Source organism: Dendropsophus ebraccatus, chromosome 6 (assembly GCF_027789765.1).
Source record: "Dendropsophus ebraccatus isolate aDenEbr1 chromosome 6, aDenEbr1.pat, whole genome shotgun sequence".
NCBI lineage: Eukaryota > Metazoa > Chordata > Amphibia > Anura > Hylidae > Dendropsophus > Dendropsophus ebraccatus.
In genome coordinates, this window is record NC_091459.1 from 44,267,570 (window position 1) to 44,286,606 (window position 19,037).

The 19,037-nt window shown below is 41.7% G+C and overlaps 1 protein-coding gene across 1 annotated transcript in view; it reads left to right on the forward strand.

Moving 5' to 3' along the window:
- The window catches only part of TRDN (triadin), a 255,364-nt gene that overhangs the window by 91,821 nt on the left and 144,506 nt on the right, over positions 1 to 19,037 (forward strand). The window contains exons 5-6 of the mRNA XM_069974192.1: positions 10,242 to 10,295; positions 13,321 to 13,452. Of these exons, the coding sequence (XP_069830293.1) occupies positions 10,242 to 10,295; positions 13,321 to 13,452 (186 nt within the window). The remainder of the gene's footprint in view (positions 1 to 10,241; positions 10,296 to 13,320; positions 13,453 to 19,037) is intronic.

Consider the following 19,037-nt stretch of genomic DNA (forward strand, 5'->3'; position numbering starts at 1 on the left):
ATAAGTGTCCTATTGTGTAGGAGATATCTGATTTGTTGCTGTGAGCTGCTAATCCATGTTTAAAAAGCTCTAGTATGTCCCATGTCCCATATTGTCCCATAGAAGTCTATGGGAGTGCCGTATTTTTGAGGAGATCCGTAATTTTACATATAAAAGACCTGTAAGGTCTACTGGAAAAAAACCCCACCATTTTCGATAATTCATTGAGACATATCCAAAGCCTTTATCGGTTGGGATCTGAGTCTTCAGATCCTGACTGATCAGGAGAATAAGCAGGAAATAGTCCACACTTAGGCTGGGTTCACACTGCGTTTTTGCAATCCGTTAAACGGATCTGTTTTTTTTAACGGACAAAAAATAGTGTCAGCAACGTTTTTGTGTTTGTCAAAAAAAAAACAGGTCCGTTTTGATCCGCTTTTTTTATAATGGAAGTCAATGGAAAAACGGATCAAAATGGATGCACACAACTGCATCCGTTTTTGCAATCCACTTTTCATCTGTTTTTTCCCCCAAAAAAACGGATTGCAAAAACGTAGTGTGAACCCAGCCTTACAGCATTCTTTCCCAACTCTGTATCATGTGACCAAGATGGCTTCATAATGTAAGTCTATGGGGCTATCTCATAGACACAGAGAGGGGAGAGAAACATGTGGCAGCACACAACATTTTTTACCTGTCTCTACGATGTGTCAAAAGTTTTCATGGTAACTGGTACACTTTAAATAAAGATTTTCTATTTCCCACTGAGTGTACAGTTCACCACTGTTTGTACAAGTTGCATCTGTTGTATCTATGGTTTACAGCGAGCATAGAGGATCTCCAGATAACAGCTGTTCGTGTGTACAGAAACGTATAGAACTGTCTTGCATAAAGAAAAAGAAAAAAACATTGTTGGCAATAACAACTACTCACTATTTCATTTTATTAGTGTAATTTTGGACAGGAAAGCAGGTTTGCTATGGGCAACAGACACGTGAATGCTATAAAAAAGCCCTTTTTTTCCACAGAGAATTAGGTACATTGTCTTCAACACAGAAAAAAAAAAAAATTTGGTCAGCTATCCTAGAACACCATTCACACTAGGCAGGAGCACGTTACTATGGCTGAAGTTGCAAACACACAAGAACACAAAAAAATGCAACATTCTCTTCAAGCCGTTCACATATATAGAATGACGCCAGCGTGGGGTAGTTGGTGCCGCAGTTTTTTTTTTTGAACCGCGCCCAGTTCCCATGTACAGCGTTTTAAAGTCAATGGGGCCGCATCATAGAGGGGCGTGGGGTTTCCTCCCACTGGGGGAGGGACGGCCCGTCTCCAGTGCTTCACCCCCGGTCCGGTGCCTGTGAACGGTGCCGTACACAGGAATCGGGTTGCGGTAGAAAAAAAAAAAAACACTTCACCAGCTTCTCCGTGCCAGCTCCATTCTATCCATGGGCCAGACTTAAAGCGAATGTACCTGATGGTACATTTGCTTTAAGGACAGTATTAACCAGTAATACACCTTTTTATGGCATCTTTTTGTGGTGTATATAGAGCGGCCTTAGGAGCATAGCTTTGATCAGCATTGATCAGAAGCATAGTATTAATCAGTATAAGCAATCTAATGATTGCTTATTATAGTCCCTTAGGAGGACTTAAAAAGTGTTGTGGAAATTTTTTTTAAAAGTTCAACACAACCTTTACCTTATAAAAGTTGGAATCATCCCATTTTTCCCATTTAACAAATAAAAAACATTAACAAAAAAAAAAATGGTATCACCGCAGAATAGTCTGAATAATTAAAATAAACCACTATTGATCCAGCACAGTTATCAACATAAACAAAAAATAATACTAAACACCAAAATTGTTGACTTCCCCAGTCTCATACCGATAAAAACTACGGATCACAGTGCAAAAAATTTGTTATATGTCATATAAATTAAAAAATTACGAAATTATAGAAGTTAGAATAGGTTGATTCAAAATCATGTTTTTGTTTTTTGATTGTTTTTTTAAAGTTTACATTTTTTAAAGTTAGTACAAAAGAGCAAAAGTATATAAACTGCCTATCACTGTAATTGTACTGGCCTACAGAATAAAGATAACAAAACAGTTTTATTGAGAACTAAATGTAGTAGGAACAAAATACAGTGGTGCCTTGGATTACGAGCATAACTCGTTCCGGGACTGTGCTTGTAATCCAAATCCACTCTTAAACCAAAGCACATTTTCCCATAAGAAATCATAGAAATGCAGACACCCTAAAATAATGATTTATTATTCTGAATAACATGTAAAACAGATGAAACAAACGTTCAGAAACAGCAGAATATGTGATATTATAAGTTACTGTACAGTAATGGAGAGGATGGGAAACACAAGGGCTGACAGAGACTGCAGGGAGCATGAAGGAATGAGCAGGGCAGATGGGGGCACATACATGCAGCACACTCTGTCCAGGGAGAGAGGGGTTACAGCTATGAAGAGATTACCTTCATAGACCTGTCCCCTGATGTAAGCCCCAGCCTGAAGTGGATCTGCTATGATTTGGAAGGTGAGGGAGACTTCCTGGGTCAGAGTACAGGGCTGTAGACCCCGCTATGCAGACCATACCCCTCCTCCACTCACAGTCCCACCCAGTACAGGGAGCTCTTAAACCAAAGCAATGCTCTTAAACCAAGCCACAATTTTGAAAAACTGTGAGCTCTTAAACCAAAACGCTCTTAAACCAAGTTACTTTTTAACCAAGGTACCACTGTACCTTAGATGGTGCAGAACTGCTGTTTTGTTTTTTCAATTTTGGCCCAGAAATTTATTTATTTTTTCAGTATATTTTATGATAAATCAGTTCGGCATCCATAGCAGTCAAACTGCTTTTCATGTTTTGCTCTGCTATTCTTGGTTGTAGCAGTGTCCAGTGTTGCACTCTACCTGCTGATCAGCACTAGGTGTTTGTGATCACAGTGATTTGACTGACAACTGACTCTCCCAGTTAGCTGTCGGTATCTGGGCTGGGCTGGGATTTATAAACTATTTGGGGTAAATTAGCCAAAGTCTTGCAGTGATTGGCTTTAGCCCTTTAAAGTATAACTGAGTAGGCCAGAGGGTTATCCCCATTTTCTGGAAAGTTCTAGACTAATCTAGCAAGTTAAAGGTCCTAATTATGTCAACCAGAGCTGGCAACAAATAGTAGATGTATAAATGTGCTTGGGTTCAAATCCTTGACTATCATCTACAATGACAGAAATATGCAAATGAACTTTACCGTACATTATACTTAAAGTATAACTTAACCCCTTAACGACATCGGGCGTAAACTTACGCCCTGGCGCCCTGGTACTTAGCGCATCAGGGCGTAAATTTACGCCCGATGTTTCCCCGATCGCTGCGTGTTCACACACAGCGGTCGGGGAAGATGGCCTGCTATAAATCATAGCAGGCCATCATAGCTTCTCGGCACGGGGGGTGGTTAACACCCCCCGTGCTTACGATCGCTGCTATAGGCTGATCAATTCAGATCAGCCAATAGCGGCGATCGGAACCTTTCCGGGTCATCGGTGACCCGATGACCCGGAAAAAAAATGGCGGTCGGTGCTGTCCGAGGACGGCACCGACCGCCATTACTGTAAAAAGTAATGTTGATCGCCGTGCCACCGGCCCGATCGCCGTGAACGGCCGGCCGGCCGTTCACGGCGATCGGGCCGGTGGCACGGCGATCAGAGTCCCACAAAATAGTAAATACCTGCCCTGGACCCCTCAGCTAGGTAGCGGAGGGGTCCAGAGCAGGTATTTGTACATTACTCACCTGTCCCGGGCTCCTGATCGGCGGCTTCCGGGTTCGCGGCGTCCTCCGTCATTCCGTTCGGTCTTCGGGTCTTTCCGGCGGTCCTCGTCGTCTTCTTTCGGCTATTTTCGGCTCCAGCCTCGTCATTTTCCGGAATTTGCGCTCTGCTGCCCCCTAGCGGCTGATAAGTGTAATACACTTATCAGCAGCTACAGGGATATTCAGAATATAAAATTTTTTTTATTTTTTTTCCCAAATTTTTTTTTTTCTATTTTCCGCACCCTATCGCCGCTGAGTGTTGATCAGTATCGCACGAAAGTGCGCTGCTAATCAGCAACTCCTCCTTTTTGGCGTAGGGTGTTTTTTTTCTATATTCTACTGCCACGGTCTGCTTATAAGTGCGGCATTTATCCGCAACTCCTTTGTTGGCGTAGGTTTTTTTTATACTTACTGTAAAAAAAACACGTAAAAAACACTACATTACACCACACTACATTGAATAAAGTTTGACACTACACCACTACATACCCCATATACCAATCCCCATATAAAGATGGCCCCCAGGGTGTTTTCGGCGTCAGAGGGATACGTTATTATTGCCTCCGACACCGAAACAGCCAGTGAGGATGAATGGGGGGGATCCTTCTTTCCTCCATTCATCCTCATCATCCAGTGACGTGTCTGGGAGTAGCATAGCGTACGCTGCCCCCCAGACACGTCTTTTCCGCCAGTACCGTCCCAATAAGAGATGACGGTATGGTGTGAAATTGTACAAACTGTGTGAGCGTACCTCAGGGTACACTTACAGATTTAGGGTACATGCACACTGCGGAATGGCGAAGGATAACCCTTTGTGCATTCCGCAGCTGGCACCCGCCGGCGGACTGATGCAGGGGCGCGTCTCCGCCCGTGTCATAGACTCCATGTTATGCACGGGCGGATTCCGTCGTCCATCCAAAGAATGAACACGTTGGACGGAGAGCGGAATCCGCCTGTGCATAGAATGGAGTCAGTCCGCCGGCGGGTGCCAACTGCGGAATGCACGAAGGGTTATCTGTCGCGATTCCGCAGTGTGCATGTACACTTAGAGTGTATGAAGGAAGGGACAGCCGAATCCAGCCCCAGATGCCCCCTCCCCCCATCCTCGGAGTTAGTGGGAAGATCGTCCGGGAACTGATCTTCCCACTGCTGGATAAAGGTTACCACCTGTACGGGGATAACTTTTATACCAGCACCCCCTCTTCCAGTCCCTCGCTGCCCTGTAGCTTGCGGCACGATCCGAACATATCAGAAGTAGTAATAGCGCCCTAATATTTAGCAGCCATGGAGCGGACCCAGCACTTCTGGATATGAGGGACCCCGTATCACACCAGGACAACATTTTCCAGGTGACGTCCCCCACACTGGAGAAAGGGAGACCCCAGAAGAAGTGCAGAGTGTGGCGTAACAGAGGGATCAGGAAGGACGCCATTTTCCAGTGTGACACCTGTCCTGATCCCCCCGGCCTCTGCATACTGGATCGCTCCAAGGTGCACCACACGTCACTGGGGTTCTACATTATCTAAATTCTGTCCCTTATTCCTATTTCAGGGGTCACGTTGATCCGGGGATTATTCTGATCGCCATTATGGAGTCGGGAAGGAATTTTTCCCCTGTGATGAGGCTACTGTCGTCTGCCTCACGAGGGGTTTTTGCCTTCCTCTGGATCAACACAGGTTGAATTTGATGGACACCTGTCATTTCCAACCTTATAAACTAATAATTGGCCTAATACCCCCAAATAAATTAGAATTGTCCCTTTTTCCCAGCTAAATAGGTATGGCCGCCATTCCCATTAGAGGATGCCATGATGCAATTACAAAGCCTCTGTGCGGCCAGGACAGTAGAAACTTCCCACAAGTGACCCCATTCTGGAAACTACACCCGATAAGGAATCTAACAAGGGGGGCAGCGGGGATATGGCCCCCTGGTGACGGCCACATTTGGGACGTGAAAATGAAAAAAATGGTATTTTTTATTTTCTCGGCACATGTTCTACGTAAGTGCCTGTCACCAGTGGGGTCCATATGCTCACTGCACCCCTTGTTAGATTCCTTATGGGGTGTAGTTTCCAGAATGGGGTCACTTGTCGGGGGTTTCTACTGACCTGGCAGCACAGGAGCTTTGTAATTGCGACATGGCCTCCATCCTCCATTCCAGCCTCTAAATGGCGCTCTATCCCTTTGGTGGCTTGCCCTGTGCCCATATGGCACATTATGCCCACATATGGGGTATTTTCGTAATCAGGGGAAACTACCCTACACGTTTTGTGTTAATTTTCTTTTTTAACCCCTTGTGGAAATGGAAAAAATCAAGGCTAGACCAACATTTAGTGTAATTTTTGTAAAATTTTTACTCTAAATCATTAATCTTGTCAGGGGCTAAAAGATAAAAAAAACCACTAAATGTGTAGAGCAATTTCCCCTGAGTACGGAAATACCCCACTTGTGTACATAAAGCGCCATTCGGGTGCAGGGTAAGCCTCCGAAGGGAAGGAGCGCCATTTCGTTTTTGAAGGCTGGATTTGGATGGAATGGATTTTAAGGGGCCATGTTGCATTCAAAAGGCCTCTGTGTTGCCAAGACAGTTGAACCCCCCCACAAGTGACCCCATTATGGAAACTACACCCCTCAAGGAATGTAACAAGGGGTGTAGTGAGCATATGGACCCCACTGGTGACGGGCACAAATGTGGAACAATGTGGCGTGAAAATGAAATATTACATTTTTTACACTATAATGTTGGTTTAGCCTTGAATTTATCATTTTCACAAGGGGTTAAAAGAGAAAAAAACACACAATATGTGTAGAGCAATTTCCCCCGAGTCCGTAAATACCCCACATGTGGACATAAAGCGCCATGTGGGTGCAGGGCAAGCCTCCAAAGGGAAGGAGCGCCATTTGGATTTTGGAGGTTGGATTTGGCTAGAATGGATGATGAACGCCATGTCGCATTTACAGAGCCCACGTGCTGCCAAAACACTGGAAACCCCCCACAAGTGACCCCATTCTGGAAACTGCACCCCTCAAGGAATCTAACAAGGGGTGCAGTGAGGATATGGACCCCTTGATGACGGGCACATTTGTGCCATGAAAGTGAAAAAATGAAATTTTTTACTTTTACGTCACATTGTTCCACATTTGTGCCCGTCACCAGTGGGGTCCATATGCTCACTGTGCCCCTTGTTAGATTCCTTGAGGGGTGTAGTTTCCAGAATGGGGTCACTTGTGGGGGGTTTCCAGTGTCTTGGCAGCACGAGGGCTCTGTAAATGCGACATGGCCCTTGAAATCCTTTCCAGTGAAATTCAGCTTCCAAAAGCCAATTGGCGCTCCTTCCCTTTGGAGGCTCGTCCTGCGCCCCCTTGGCACTTTATCGCCACATGTGGGGTATTTCCGTACTCGGGAGAAACTGCGCTACACATTTTGTGTCTTTTTTTTCCTCTTATCCCTTTAAGAAAATGAAAAATTGAAGGCTAGAACAACGTTTTAGTGTAAAAAATACATTTTTCTTTTTTCACGCCATATTGTTCGGAAAATCTGTGAAGCACCTGTGGGGTCCAAATGCTCACCGCACCCCTTGTTACATTCCTTGAGGGGTGTAGTTTTCTAAATGGTGTCCCTTTAGGGGTGTTTTTTAGGTTTTGGCACCCCAGAGCCTCTGCCAACCTGAAGTGGTACAGTCAGAAATGACCAAATATAACGGAGGCGTTGAAATTCACTAGGCGCTCCTTTGTATCTGAGGCTTGTGGTTGCGTCAAATAGCGCAATAGGGCCACATATGGGGTATTTCTATAAACTGCAGAAACGGGGCAATAATTATTGGGGTGCATTTCTCTGGTAATAGGTTTATAATTATGAAAAATATTGGTTTACAATAAAATCTCTGCACAGAAAATTAAAATTTTCAAATTTCTTACACACTTAGCTTTTATTTCTGTGACTCCCCTAAAGGGTTAAAACACTTTATGGATATGCTTTTGCAGAGTGTGGGGGGTGCAGTTTCTGAAATGGGGTGCTTTGTGGGGCTTTCTAACATACAGGCCCCTCAAATACACTTTAAACCTGAACAGGTCCCTAAAAATATCTGATTTTGAAATTTTACTGAAAATTTGGAAATTTGCTGCTAATGTTTTAAGCTTCCTATTGTCTAAAAAAAATTAAAGATCGTTTAATAAATGCCGCCAACATAAAGTAGACATGTTGCTAATGCTATTTAATATATAATTTATGTGGTATAACCACTTTCTGTATACGCAAAGAAGTTTCAAAGTTGGAAAAATGCAGTTTTTCACATTTTTTCACATTATTTGGGTTTTTTTCATAAAGATTTGTTATGATTATCGACTCCAATTTACCAGAAATGTAAAGTACAATATGTCACGAGAAAACAATCTCAGAATCAGCCGGATAGGTAAAAGCATCCCGAAGTTATTAATGAATAAAGTGACACTGGTCATATTCATAAAATTTGTCTCTGTCATTAAGGCCATTTCAGGCTCTGTCCTTAAGGGGTTAATCAGGTGAACTTTCATCGCACCACACAAAATACGCCGTACTGAGACACTACGTAATGTCTAATGACCAACTCCACTTTGCTTTATTTTTATAGTTAGTGCTGAAGTAGTATGGCCACTCGGCTTAGTTCATGTTGCCAATGCTGATTTGGCTCAAGAAGTGAAAGAAATGTTAGAAGCAGAAATGTGATCAGAGCAGGATTACTTCCTCTGACTGCTTAGTGTGGTGTTTCTCCTTGAGAAGAGTGTCAACCTTGTCTGTGGAGTCTTATAGACCATGCAGTGACTTTCAGGGTTGTTACCTCCAATATGTTTTACTCAAGAAAGCAAGATCTTTTTCTTCTGGAGGAGAGAAAATTTGCATATTTTTTTCCCAGTGTATCACTGCGTGGCCGATAAGACTCCAAATGCCTGGTAGCACTTCCTCAAGTTCCTCAGTCCTACAACAAAGTCCTCCCTATCTACCAGCCAGCACCGTGATCTATAGTATATATATATATATATATATATATATATATACTAGTAGTATAGTATATATATATATATATATATATATATATAGTGACTGGTAGGAACACTGCATAAAAATGAATTCCTTTAGTTTAAAAAATGCCTCAATATATATGATAGAAAAATGCCCCAATACAACACAATAATGGCCGTGTTTATGAACAGCTGTCATTTGGAGGCCAAATACCGGCCATTGTTTCATAATAATGTCCGTAAATAAACAACAGCCATTATTCCTGGATAATGATGCCCACTCAGCCCACCAGCCACTGATTGGCTGTTGTCTATTTATACTGTCTATGGGCAGATAGCTGTCAATCAGAAGCTGAAGGGCAGAGGTAGTGGTGTGGTACAAAACTCATTCTCCTGCATATCAGGAGAACGACTGAAAAAAAATGATGTAAGTAATACTCCAATCAGTTCAGTGTTTCTGTCACTAGTTTATGCTGCCTGCATTTAAAGCGAATGTTTCATTAGGAGCAGTCCTTTTTTCAAAATGCCACCTGGTTCCCCCACTCTGCACCATTTTCTTGTGCACTGGCCTGCTCTTTCCACTGTAGGTGGGCCCAGAGCCCCCACTGTAACAATATCCCTTCCCCTCGGTGACTGGGCCATGCTCGACTCTAATAACGTAGCGTCACAGAGGGGAAGGGGATATTGCTACGCTGGGGGCACTACTCCTACTGGTACCTTGGCTTTAAGGCAATATGATCCTAGTGACAGATCCCCTTTGAATCCGTTAGGCTGTGGTCTGCCTATGGAACAGCGCTAGAGTGTAACGGAATTGTCAGTTATGCAATTGCCTAACATAACAGTGTATGCTGACAAACAATAATCCTCCACTCGTAGGTAATAGCAGACTAGTCTAGAGCTGTTCTATAACGGAACATGTTCTGTCGGATATAATTACAAGTGTACCTCTAGTCAGTATATTTCCTGTCTCTTTATATTACACTAGATCACAGTCCATCACTATATTTAGTGATGCAGACACTCTCTTAGACTAGGACTAGGACGCTAGGACTTCAGGAAAGTTTGCTTTCTGTACTGGTCCTTCACCTGCTAATTGGGTCAGCATTGATAAATGAAATCATTAGCTGCTGAAAGGTTACCATTATTCTGCTGTCAGGGTACAATATTAGCAAGTCCATCAATAGACAGCCTACCTTTCCTAGCACAGGTGTCTTTTGTTGCTTTAATACTAACATAGACTAAACATATGGTTCACTGAATGCTTCAGCCGCACAAAATAATAGTCACTTAACTTCCATTACAAGAGCTAAAGTGTTTTGTGTCCGGGGTTTCTGCTATTAGCTAACAGTTTTCATGCTGTCTACTGTATGTATGGTACCATATACTGAACCTGTAGCTGTTCTCTTCTATTCCTACTTACACTTGCTTTGTCCTAATAGGATCTCACCAGCCTGTTGCTGGCAATGCTTTGAAGGGAGCTGAAAGCCCTCTAGGCAAGGACCATTCTACATCTCTTTGCATGTTGTTTGAGCATGGTTTTGCCTCCCGAATGAGCTTGTGTTCAGGGATAAATCATAACATTGGATGATAATATAGTGTTAGGAAAGCCAGAAGTGGGGTATTATTTATGAGCAGGCTGCTATATGGCATATTCACTGCTTTATTAATGTCACTTATGGATCAGTTTATGTCATGCATGAAACTGTCATTATGGGATGAAAAAGAGATTTTCCGTTTTAGAATGGAAAAGGAAACTTAGAAGAGACACTTGACGTTGCATTATTCAGGGAACTTGTTGCATATTTACATCAATTACTCAGTAAATTCAGGCAGATAAGACTGCAGCACAAATGGTAAATGGCAAGATAAGATTTCAGTTACTAAATGCTACTATATAACTATGCTTAATGCTAATATAAAGCTGTAATAAAGCTGATTTATAAAGTAAACGTTGCAGTATATCTACAATTATGTTAATGATCAAGGCAAACATTTATGTATAATTCCAGCCAACCTCTAGTTTTGCATAAATTTACCCCTTTCATAGGCAGGCTACAGTTAAAGTCATGGATCAGAATATGTAGTCTATACATATGAACAGATTTTGTATGAACAAAACAATACTACACAAATAATAAAGACAAAAATAAAGTTAGAAAAGCTTTTTCGGTAGAAGGGGTGTTCAGAGGATACAAACAATTGTGCATATAATGTTGTCTGTAGGCTTCAGTCATCTAACGGGACGAAATTTTTTATTGAGACCTCCGGAGATTTAAAAAAAAAAAATGTTTTTACATCAACTGGTGTCAGAAAGTGATACAGAATAGTAAATGCCTTTTATTTAAACACCCAAGCCTTCCAGTACCTATCAGCTGCTATCAACTGCGTCAGACTTCTTTCTTCTTTTTTTTTTTATAAAATCAGTTGACAACTCTGCATAACTTTCTAACAATAGTTGATTTGGAAAAAAATAAATAATAATAATAATAATAATAATATAATAAAAAAATCACCAGAGTACCCCTTTAATTCTCTTCTACTGGAGCAGTCCGAAATAGCAAAATGTTAAAACCTGCCAATATGTGTCCAGTTCCTCGGCAGAATTACAAGCAAGAAGTCAAATAATTCCTCTAAATACTCCATGCCCCTAACTAGATTTTTTATTCCTTACTAAAGTTATAGTTTTCCTATATAAAGTTGTAGTTAGGAAATTATTTTTGTGAAGATGAGGACCCCTGGATTTTGCAATCAACTAAAAATTGATTGTGCATCTTCCTCGTTTGCATTGGCTTGCTTACACTGGACATTTGTGATAATGGGAATGCAAATATGTATTTTTGGCATGTTTGATGCAACACTGCAGTTAGATATGGTGGTAAACAGAATGGCGTTGCTTAAAAATGACTGATATAGTTTATAATGATTCTATTGTCTACTAAGGACTAGCATAGCCTGCTGGAAGTCTGTGGGGGGTGGCCTGGAATGTCCACTTGCACTGAGGCATGGTCTTTGATGGAAACCATATGCCTGTTAATACAGTCCATTATTTAGGGTGGAGTTAGGCACTTTAATAGAGAAAATTAATTAATAAAGAATTGAGTAGTAGATTTTACACTTATACAGATGTATCAGACATTGGTTTACTTTTTTTTATTCTGTGATATCATACATTTTCTGAAGCATGGACGAATAATGTGTTATTTGTGATTTTACATAGGACTTCAAATGAACCTTTTACATTTTATTAAAAGAGATTTATTACTATTAAAGGGAAACTAACAGTAGATTACACACATCTAACCTGCTGATATGTCATTGTAGAGAACAGGGCACTGAGAATGAGGGTAGTTTCCTTATGATAATCCTCAGCACCAGTTTCATTAAGTTTGTAGTGTATTCCCTATGCAAATAAGACAGTTTGGTGCACTGGGGGTGGGGCAAAAACCCTTAGAGCACAGATCCGCCCGGTCTGGCTCTCCTCTTCTAATTCTAATTCTGGTGCTCTGCAGTGATGATCTCCATAGTGATGTCCCTGCAGAGTGCCAATATTAATTAGGAGAGGCAGGTCGGCTGTGGTGGATTAGAAGCCCCACCCCCTGCACCAAACTGCCTAATTTGCATAGGGAATAAAAAAAACAATAGGATATCAGGACATAACATCTGATTAGATTAGTTTCTATTGCTGACTTGGAGTAAAATGATATCTGAATGACAATATACTTAACACAATGTTTAGGAATTTTATAATACATATTCACAATTATTTCCGTGTTACTGAACAACCTATGTGTATATATTCATACACATAATCCTAAATACCTAGAAGAAACCACTAAAATGGAAGTTTAAATGTCTCCTACCAGTATGCACCCCTAATCCAGCATTAGATCCAATCAGGACAACGATCCGCGGATATCGTGCATGTCGGCTGATCGTGGCCTTTCAACGTGAGCTATTACACAAAACAAACATCAGCTGGAACGACCAGTGATCAACCAAGTACCGCTGATAATTGTTTTGTGTAATAGGACCCTTAGGGCCCTATTCCACCGGACGAATATCGTTAAATCGTTCGAATCTAAACGATAATCATTCGGTTGAAATGCAGTTAATGATTAACGACCGAACGAGAAATCGTTGATCGCTTTATAAGACCTGGACCTATTTCTATCATTGCTCGTTCACAAAACGTTCGCAAATCGTTCGCATTGAACAAGACATCGGTTGGTCGTTCGCAATAGATACGAATGCAATAGCGAATAAATAGCGAAGAATTATAAGTAACGATTATCGTTCCATGGAAATGAGTAAGCGTTTTCAGGTCTTTCGCAATAGCGGTCGTTTAAGATCGTTAATCGTTAACGATTATGCGAATCGTCCGGTGGAATAGGGCAGTTATAGTAGAAAAATCAGGTTATTACTGGGAAATGCCTTGAATGCTATTTGTTACAGGGATACATTTCTGAGTTTAGGGATAAAAAACTAATCTTTTCTTTTTTTTTTTACATATATATTCAGGAGGACCAATAAGCAAGCTGAGGAACGACCCAGTGAGAATCATACATGAAGCTGTGGACGACACTTATGATTGGATACATGCTATCTTCTCTACTGTTTCTGACTTCATATCATTTGATGATGAGCGAAAAGGTATTGTCACTATATTGTACAACCATCACTGAATATGCCTACATGCATATTCATTCCAATTGTGCTGTGAGGTTTCTTTCCGCATGTACTATCATTTTTCTATGCGGTCTGTGTTTTGTGATATAAAGTGCAGCATGTTTTGTAATGTCACCTGTAAAGGTCCTTATACATGTTTAACCTCAGTTATTTAACCACTGGGTTAAACATGACTAGTAGTAAAACGCAGGGCAGTTTTAAGTAATTTGGCCAAAAGCCCCCCACCCCTCCCCCTTGCGGCATTTACTGGTTTAGCCCAGAGAAAACAATGACAGCCCGGCTGCAGAGAAAAGCCCACACTGCTCCACTCCTTTCCTCCTTCGGCCATAGCAGCAATTACTGCCCTCTACATTCAGCATGTCCTGATAGTGGGCTAGTACTTTAACAAGCAGCAGTGCTTCTTCTGACTTGTCTCAGGTTGCCCCTAGTGCCCCCTACCCATCCTATCATTGTGCTGAGTGTATCCTCAGGCTAGTGCTTGAAAAGGCCCTGCTAAAATATAAGGGATATATCTCTTTATAATAACTATGCAAAGCATGCTCTACTTTCTGTGAAATGATGACGTTGTTCTAAAACTTGTATTTTTTGTACAGATGTAGCAGAGCTAAGCATGTGAATTCTAAGTACATTACAATTAATGTTACCTTACAATGTATGGTTTCGTGAGGATTGCACTTGAAACAAGTCATTGGGGGAGATAGATAACTCCCACTCCCTAGTAAATAATCCCCCCCATTCAGACATTCAGTCTGAATCTCTCTCTCTCTCTCTCTCTAATTTATCTACACACGCAGCAGACTCATTCACACAAATATATATATATATATATATATATATATATATATATATATATATATATATATATACATATATACACCCTGCAATCCAACACTATGGGAGAGATTTATTAAACTGGTGCAAAGTAGAATTGGCTTAGTTGCCCCTAGCAACCAATCAGATTCCACTTTTCATTCTTCACAGATTCCTTGGAAAATGAAAGGTGGAATCTGATTCCACAATTCTGCTTTACACCAGTTTGATAAATTGATAAATCTCCCCTATAGGCATACACACACAGCTAATTTATTCACACACATATATATATATATATATATACACATACTCACATATATCACATACTCTCTCTTCTCTCCTCCTCACACAAGATATGCCGGACAGTTGAGTACAGGAGGGGGAGCGGAGTACAGGAGGTGGTGGCAGCAGCAGCAGTGTGCAGGAGTAGAGGATGAGAGAGGAGAACCAGCCCTGGCCGGGCACAGCATCCAGTCACTAAGTGGGTCCCACAGGAGCAGGGGGCCCACACTTTCCGGGTGCTAATACTGCCTGAGGGGCCCACTACAGACATGTGCCATGCTAAGCTGATACTTTAGAGTCTGAGTCTGGTGGACCCCTCTATTGGCTAAACAGGCTGCCCAAGTGATATGTCCGCCTCTGCCCAGCACCCCCAACACACTGGGGGAGATTTATCAAACTGGTATAAAGTAGAATTGGCTTAGTTGCGTTAGCAACCAATCAGATTCCACCTTTCATTTTCCAAGGAATGAAAAGTGAAATTTACTTTTCACCAGCTTTCTCCTAGTACTATATCCACACACACACACACACACACACACACACACACACACACACACACACACACACACACACACACACACACACACACAAATACACACGGCAGATTCATTTTCACAAATACACATATATACACTCTGCACCTACAGTCACAATTTAGACCCCCCTTTACATTTAAGGATCAGTTGTTCGACATCCAGACTACACAGTAAATGGAGTTGTCGTAACCCTGCTGATCAGTGACTGAGGAGCTATCCTGTGCAGAAATCACCAGTACATTTTGCTTTTAAAACCTCTTTAAATGCCAACTCACTCTCGGCCAGATCCCTCAACAAAGTATTGCCACCACCTTGGTATATACAGCTGAGGAAGAAGGCAGGGCTGCCTTTGAAACCTGTATGTTTCATTAAATCAATAAAGAATAATATGGTTTGCCTCATACCACTGCATGTGAAGTATTTGGACTAATTAATGTCAGCACATTCAGGGATCCAGTTTTCAATTAAAATCTATTGAAACACTGACAAGATTTAAATGAGCTTATTTGTAACAAAAAAAAAAATGTGCCAATGAAAAGTGGTAGAGTTTTGGCAACTTTAAGCCACACCACTCTCACAGTCATACCCATATGTGGGAATTAGTGTTGAGTGAGCGCTGAAATGAGTACTTATTACTGGAGTCAAGCATTTTTCAGTTCTCCAGTGCTTAATTCTAGCAACAAACTCCAATGAAATCAATGAGAGACTGAAACATTTAACCAGCTGCCTCTTGCTCAGCATGGAGGGTGCTTGATTGACCTAATGCATTTTTTTGTTCTATTTTTTGTATATTTTATCTCTTGAAAGAGAGGCCATTGGTCATTTAGATGTAAGCATAATAAAACAGGAAAGGTAATACAACAGGTTTACAAGAAGAGATAGATATGTGATTTGCACAACACAACAAACTCAGCTCTGCTACATCTGAAACTTAAGCCTTCAAGAATAAAGGTTAAAAATGTCTAGCTGTGACACATTTTGCTATATTTAAAAAAAAAGCCCTGATGTACAGTATTGTAATAAGATTGAATGGATGAAATACATTGATCTGTGTGCACATCCTCCTCAAAAAGCGAGCACTAAAATGCTCGAGTGCTCAACTCCAGTAATGAACCCTTTGAAACCAATGGGAGACTTGAGCATTTCGTTGCTTGGAGGAATGTGTGAACGAAATATACAAAAATTAGGATTAGTTTTTAAACAGTTTGTAGCTACCGGCATACTATTGTACTTGCTGTGTCACTACAATAGCACAATATTTAAACAGCACCCTGAGCACCAAGCTCGATAGGGCATCATGAGGCTTGACTGAGCATTATGCTCGGAGCATGCTCCTTCAAAACTAATTTCATACAGCTTAAGGCTATGTTTACACAACGTATATTTTCGTAAAACCACGGCTGTTGTACAACGGTCATTATTATTATTACGAAAATATACGTTACCTTGCTGTCTATGGGATCCCGGCCGGAGAGTATACACATGGTATACACTCCGGCCGGGATCCCTAGCGGCGCCACAAACAACTGACATGTCAGTTTTCTGTGGCTGCTATTCATTGAATAGCAGCTGTAAAAAACCCTGTCAGTGAACACTGTGGAGCGAGCGGCTCTGGCCGCTCGCTCCATATTGTGCAGTGGAGAGTTCTGATGTGGGCGCGCACGAATGTGCCCGCATCAGAACTCTGTGGCTGCAAAGATCATCCAGAAGGTACTGCAGTACCGGCCGGGATGATCTTTTCAGAGACTGGCCAGGTCACGGAACGGCCGGTCTCATACCTTGTGTGAACATAGCCTAATATAGATAGATAGACAGCTATTACTTTTTAAGCTCGATCACACAAACACAAGTTGTTTTTTTTAACTATATGAATATTGATGGTATGATGATAGGATGATAAGAGGATTTCTGTGTACTACAGCGTCCATAAGCGGCTATGCTGTATTCTACACTATGTCAGAGATCCTTCAGCTTACCAATATTAGCATATCTCTAATTAAAATAAAACTTTTTTATCAAATGTTTGTACACTGATTATTGTTTAGACTGTGTGATTGACTGTGTTGGTTACTCAGCTGCTGAAACGCTATAAGATCTAGCTCCTGATTATAAATAATCCTAAATAAACACTTTGCTCCAGAACTCGCTGCGTAGATTTCCTGATAGTTGTTCTCACATTATCAATTAAAATTGGTTGAGTCAGAAAATGAAGTTTGAAAGTTAAAGTAAATTTAAAGGGAAACTCCGGCCTACAGCTTCATGTAACATCTCACAAGATCTCAAGAATTTTAGTGGGTTTTAATCAATCATGGGGGATAGAAAACTCAGAATTCAGCTTAGGGCTATGTTCACACTATGTAAAAACAACAGCTGCATTTTATAACAATGGTCATTGTTTGTACAACAACGGCTGTTGTTATAATATACGGTCGTTGTTTTTACATAGTGTAAACATAGCCTTGATGAGCAGTCAGGGAAAGACAGGAATGACCAAGACAGAGCCGCACAGAGTTCACAGAGTTCACACTAAGTAAATTTTCAACAAATCACAACTGCAAAGATGTTTTTAATAAATGTAATAAAAATGATTGAAGTCGTTGATTGGCCATTAGATTAGCGTCTTTTAGAACAGCTGTTATTTTGAGAACAAATAACAGCTCTGTTAAAATATTGTCCCTCATTATGAAAAAACAGTCGTTATTTAGCCTAAAAAACGCCTGTCAAACAGCCAAAGAAAAAAGCATTATTGTCTGATTGCATCTCTGTATCCATGGAGACCCGATCGTCTGGATTAGCAGAAGATCTCACCGCTGATCTGGAAGGGCTGATTGTGGCAAGGTGACAAGTGCACTTTAACCCCTTAAGGACCTTTTGCATACTGGTAGGCCAGTAGGACTAGAGCAGGGGTGTCAAACTCAAAAACACAGTGGGCCAAAATGTAAAAATTGGACAAAGTCGCGGGCCATAATTATTGAATTGCGAATGCGGCGGTCCTGGCACTGTCAGAGTAGCGTGCAATGTTCCTGGCATTGTCAGTGGTGTGCGTCTCCCTCTGCTGTGCACTATGATAAATGACCTGATAAATTGCTATGATGTGATTAAACCCCATCCCATGTACCAGCCAACCCCCAATATTGCCCCATGTTGTAGCCAACCCAACCAAAATTGCCCCACATATTAGCCAGCCCTCCCAATAGTGCCTTAATAGTACCCAGCCCCCCAAGTGTCCCATATAGTAGCCAGCCCTCCCCAATAGTCTTAGAGTAAGCAGCCCTCCCCTGTAGTCTCATATGGTAGCGAGTCTTCCCCATGGTCTCTTATATAGTAGCCAGCCCTCCCCAGTAGTCTCATATAGTAGCGAGTCCTCCCCATAGTCTCCTATATAGTAGCCAATCCACCCTGTTGTCTCATAGTAGCCAGCCCACCCTGTATTTTCATATACAGTAGCCAGCCAGTAGTAGCCAGCATTCACAAAAGTGCCCAAATAGTAGCCAGCCCTCCCATGTAGTCTCACATATAAGGGTCAGCCCTACCAGTAGTGCCCAAATAGTAGCCAGTCCCCCCAAGTGTTTCATATAGTAGCCAGCCCTCCCCCATAGTCTCTTTTATAGTAGCCAGCCCTCCCCCATAGTCTCATATATAGTAGGCAGCCCTCCCCCATAGTCTCATATAGTTGCCAGCCCTCCCTAGTAGTCTCATATAGTAGCCAGCCCTCCCTAGTACTCTCATATAGTAGCCAGCCCTCCCCCATAGTCTCTTATATAGTAGCCAGACCTCCCCCATTGTCTCATAAAGTAGCCAACCCTCCCCCATAGCCGTTGCGGGCCAGATGTAATTCAAACTCAGAATTGCCTAGCGGGCCAAAAAAATTGGCACCACGGGCCAGATTTGGCCCGCGGGCCAGAGTTTGACATGACT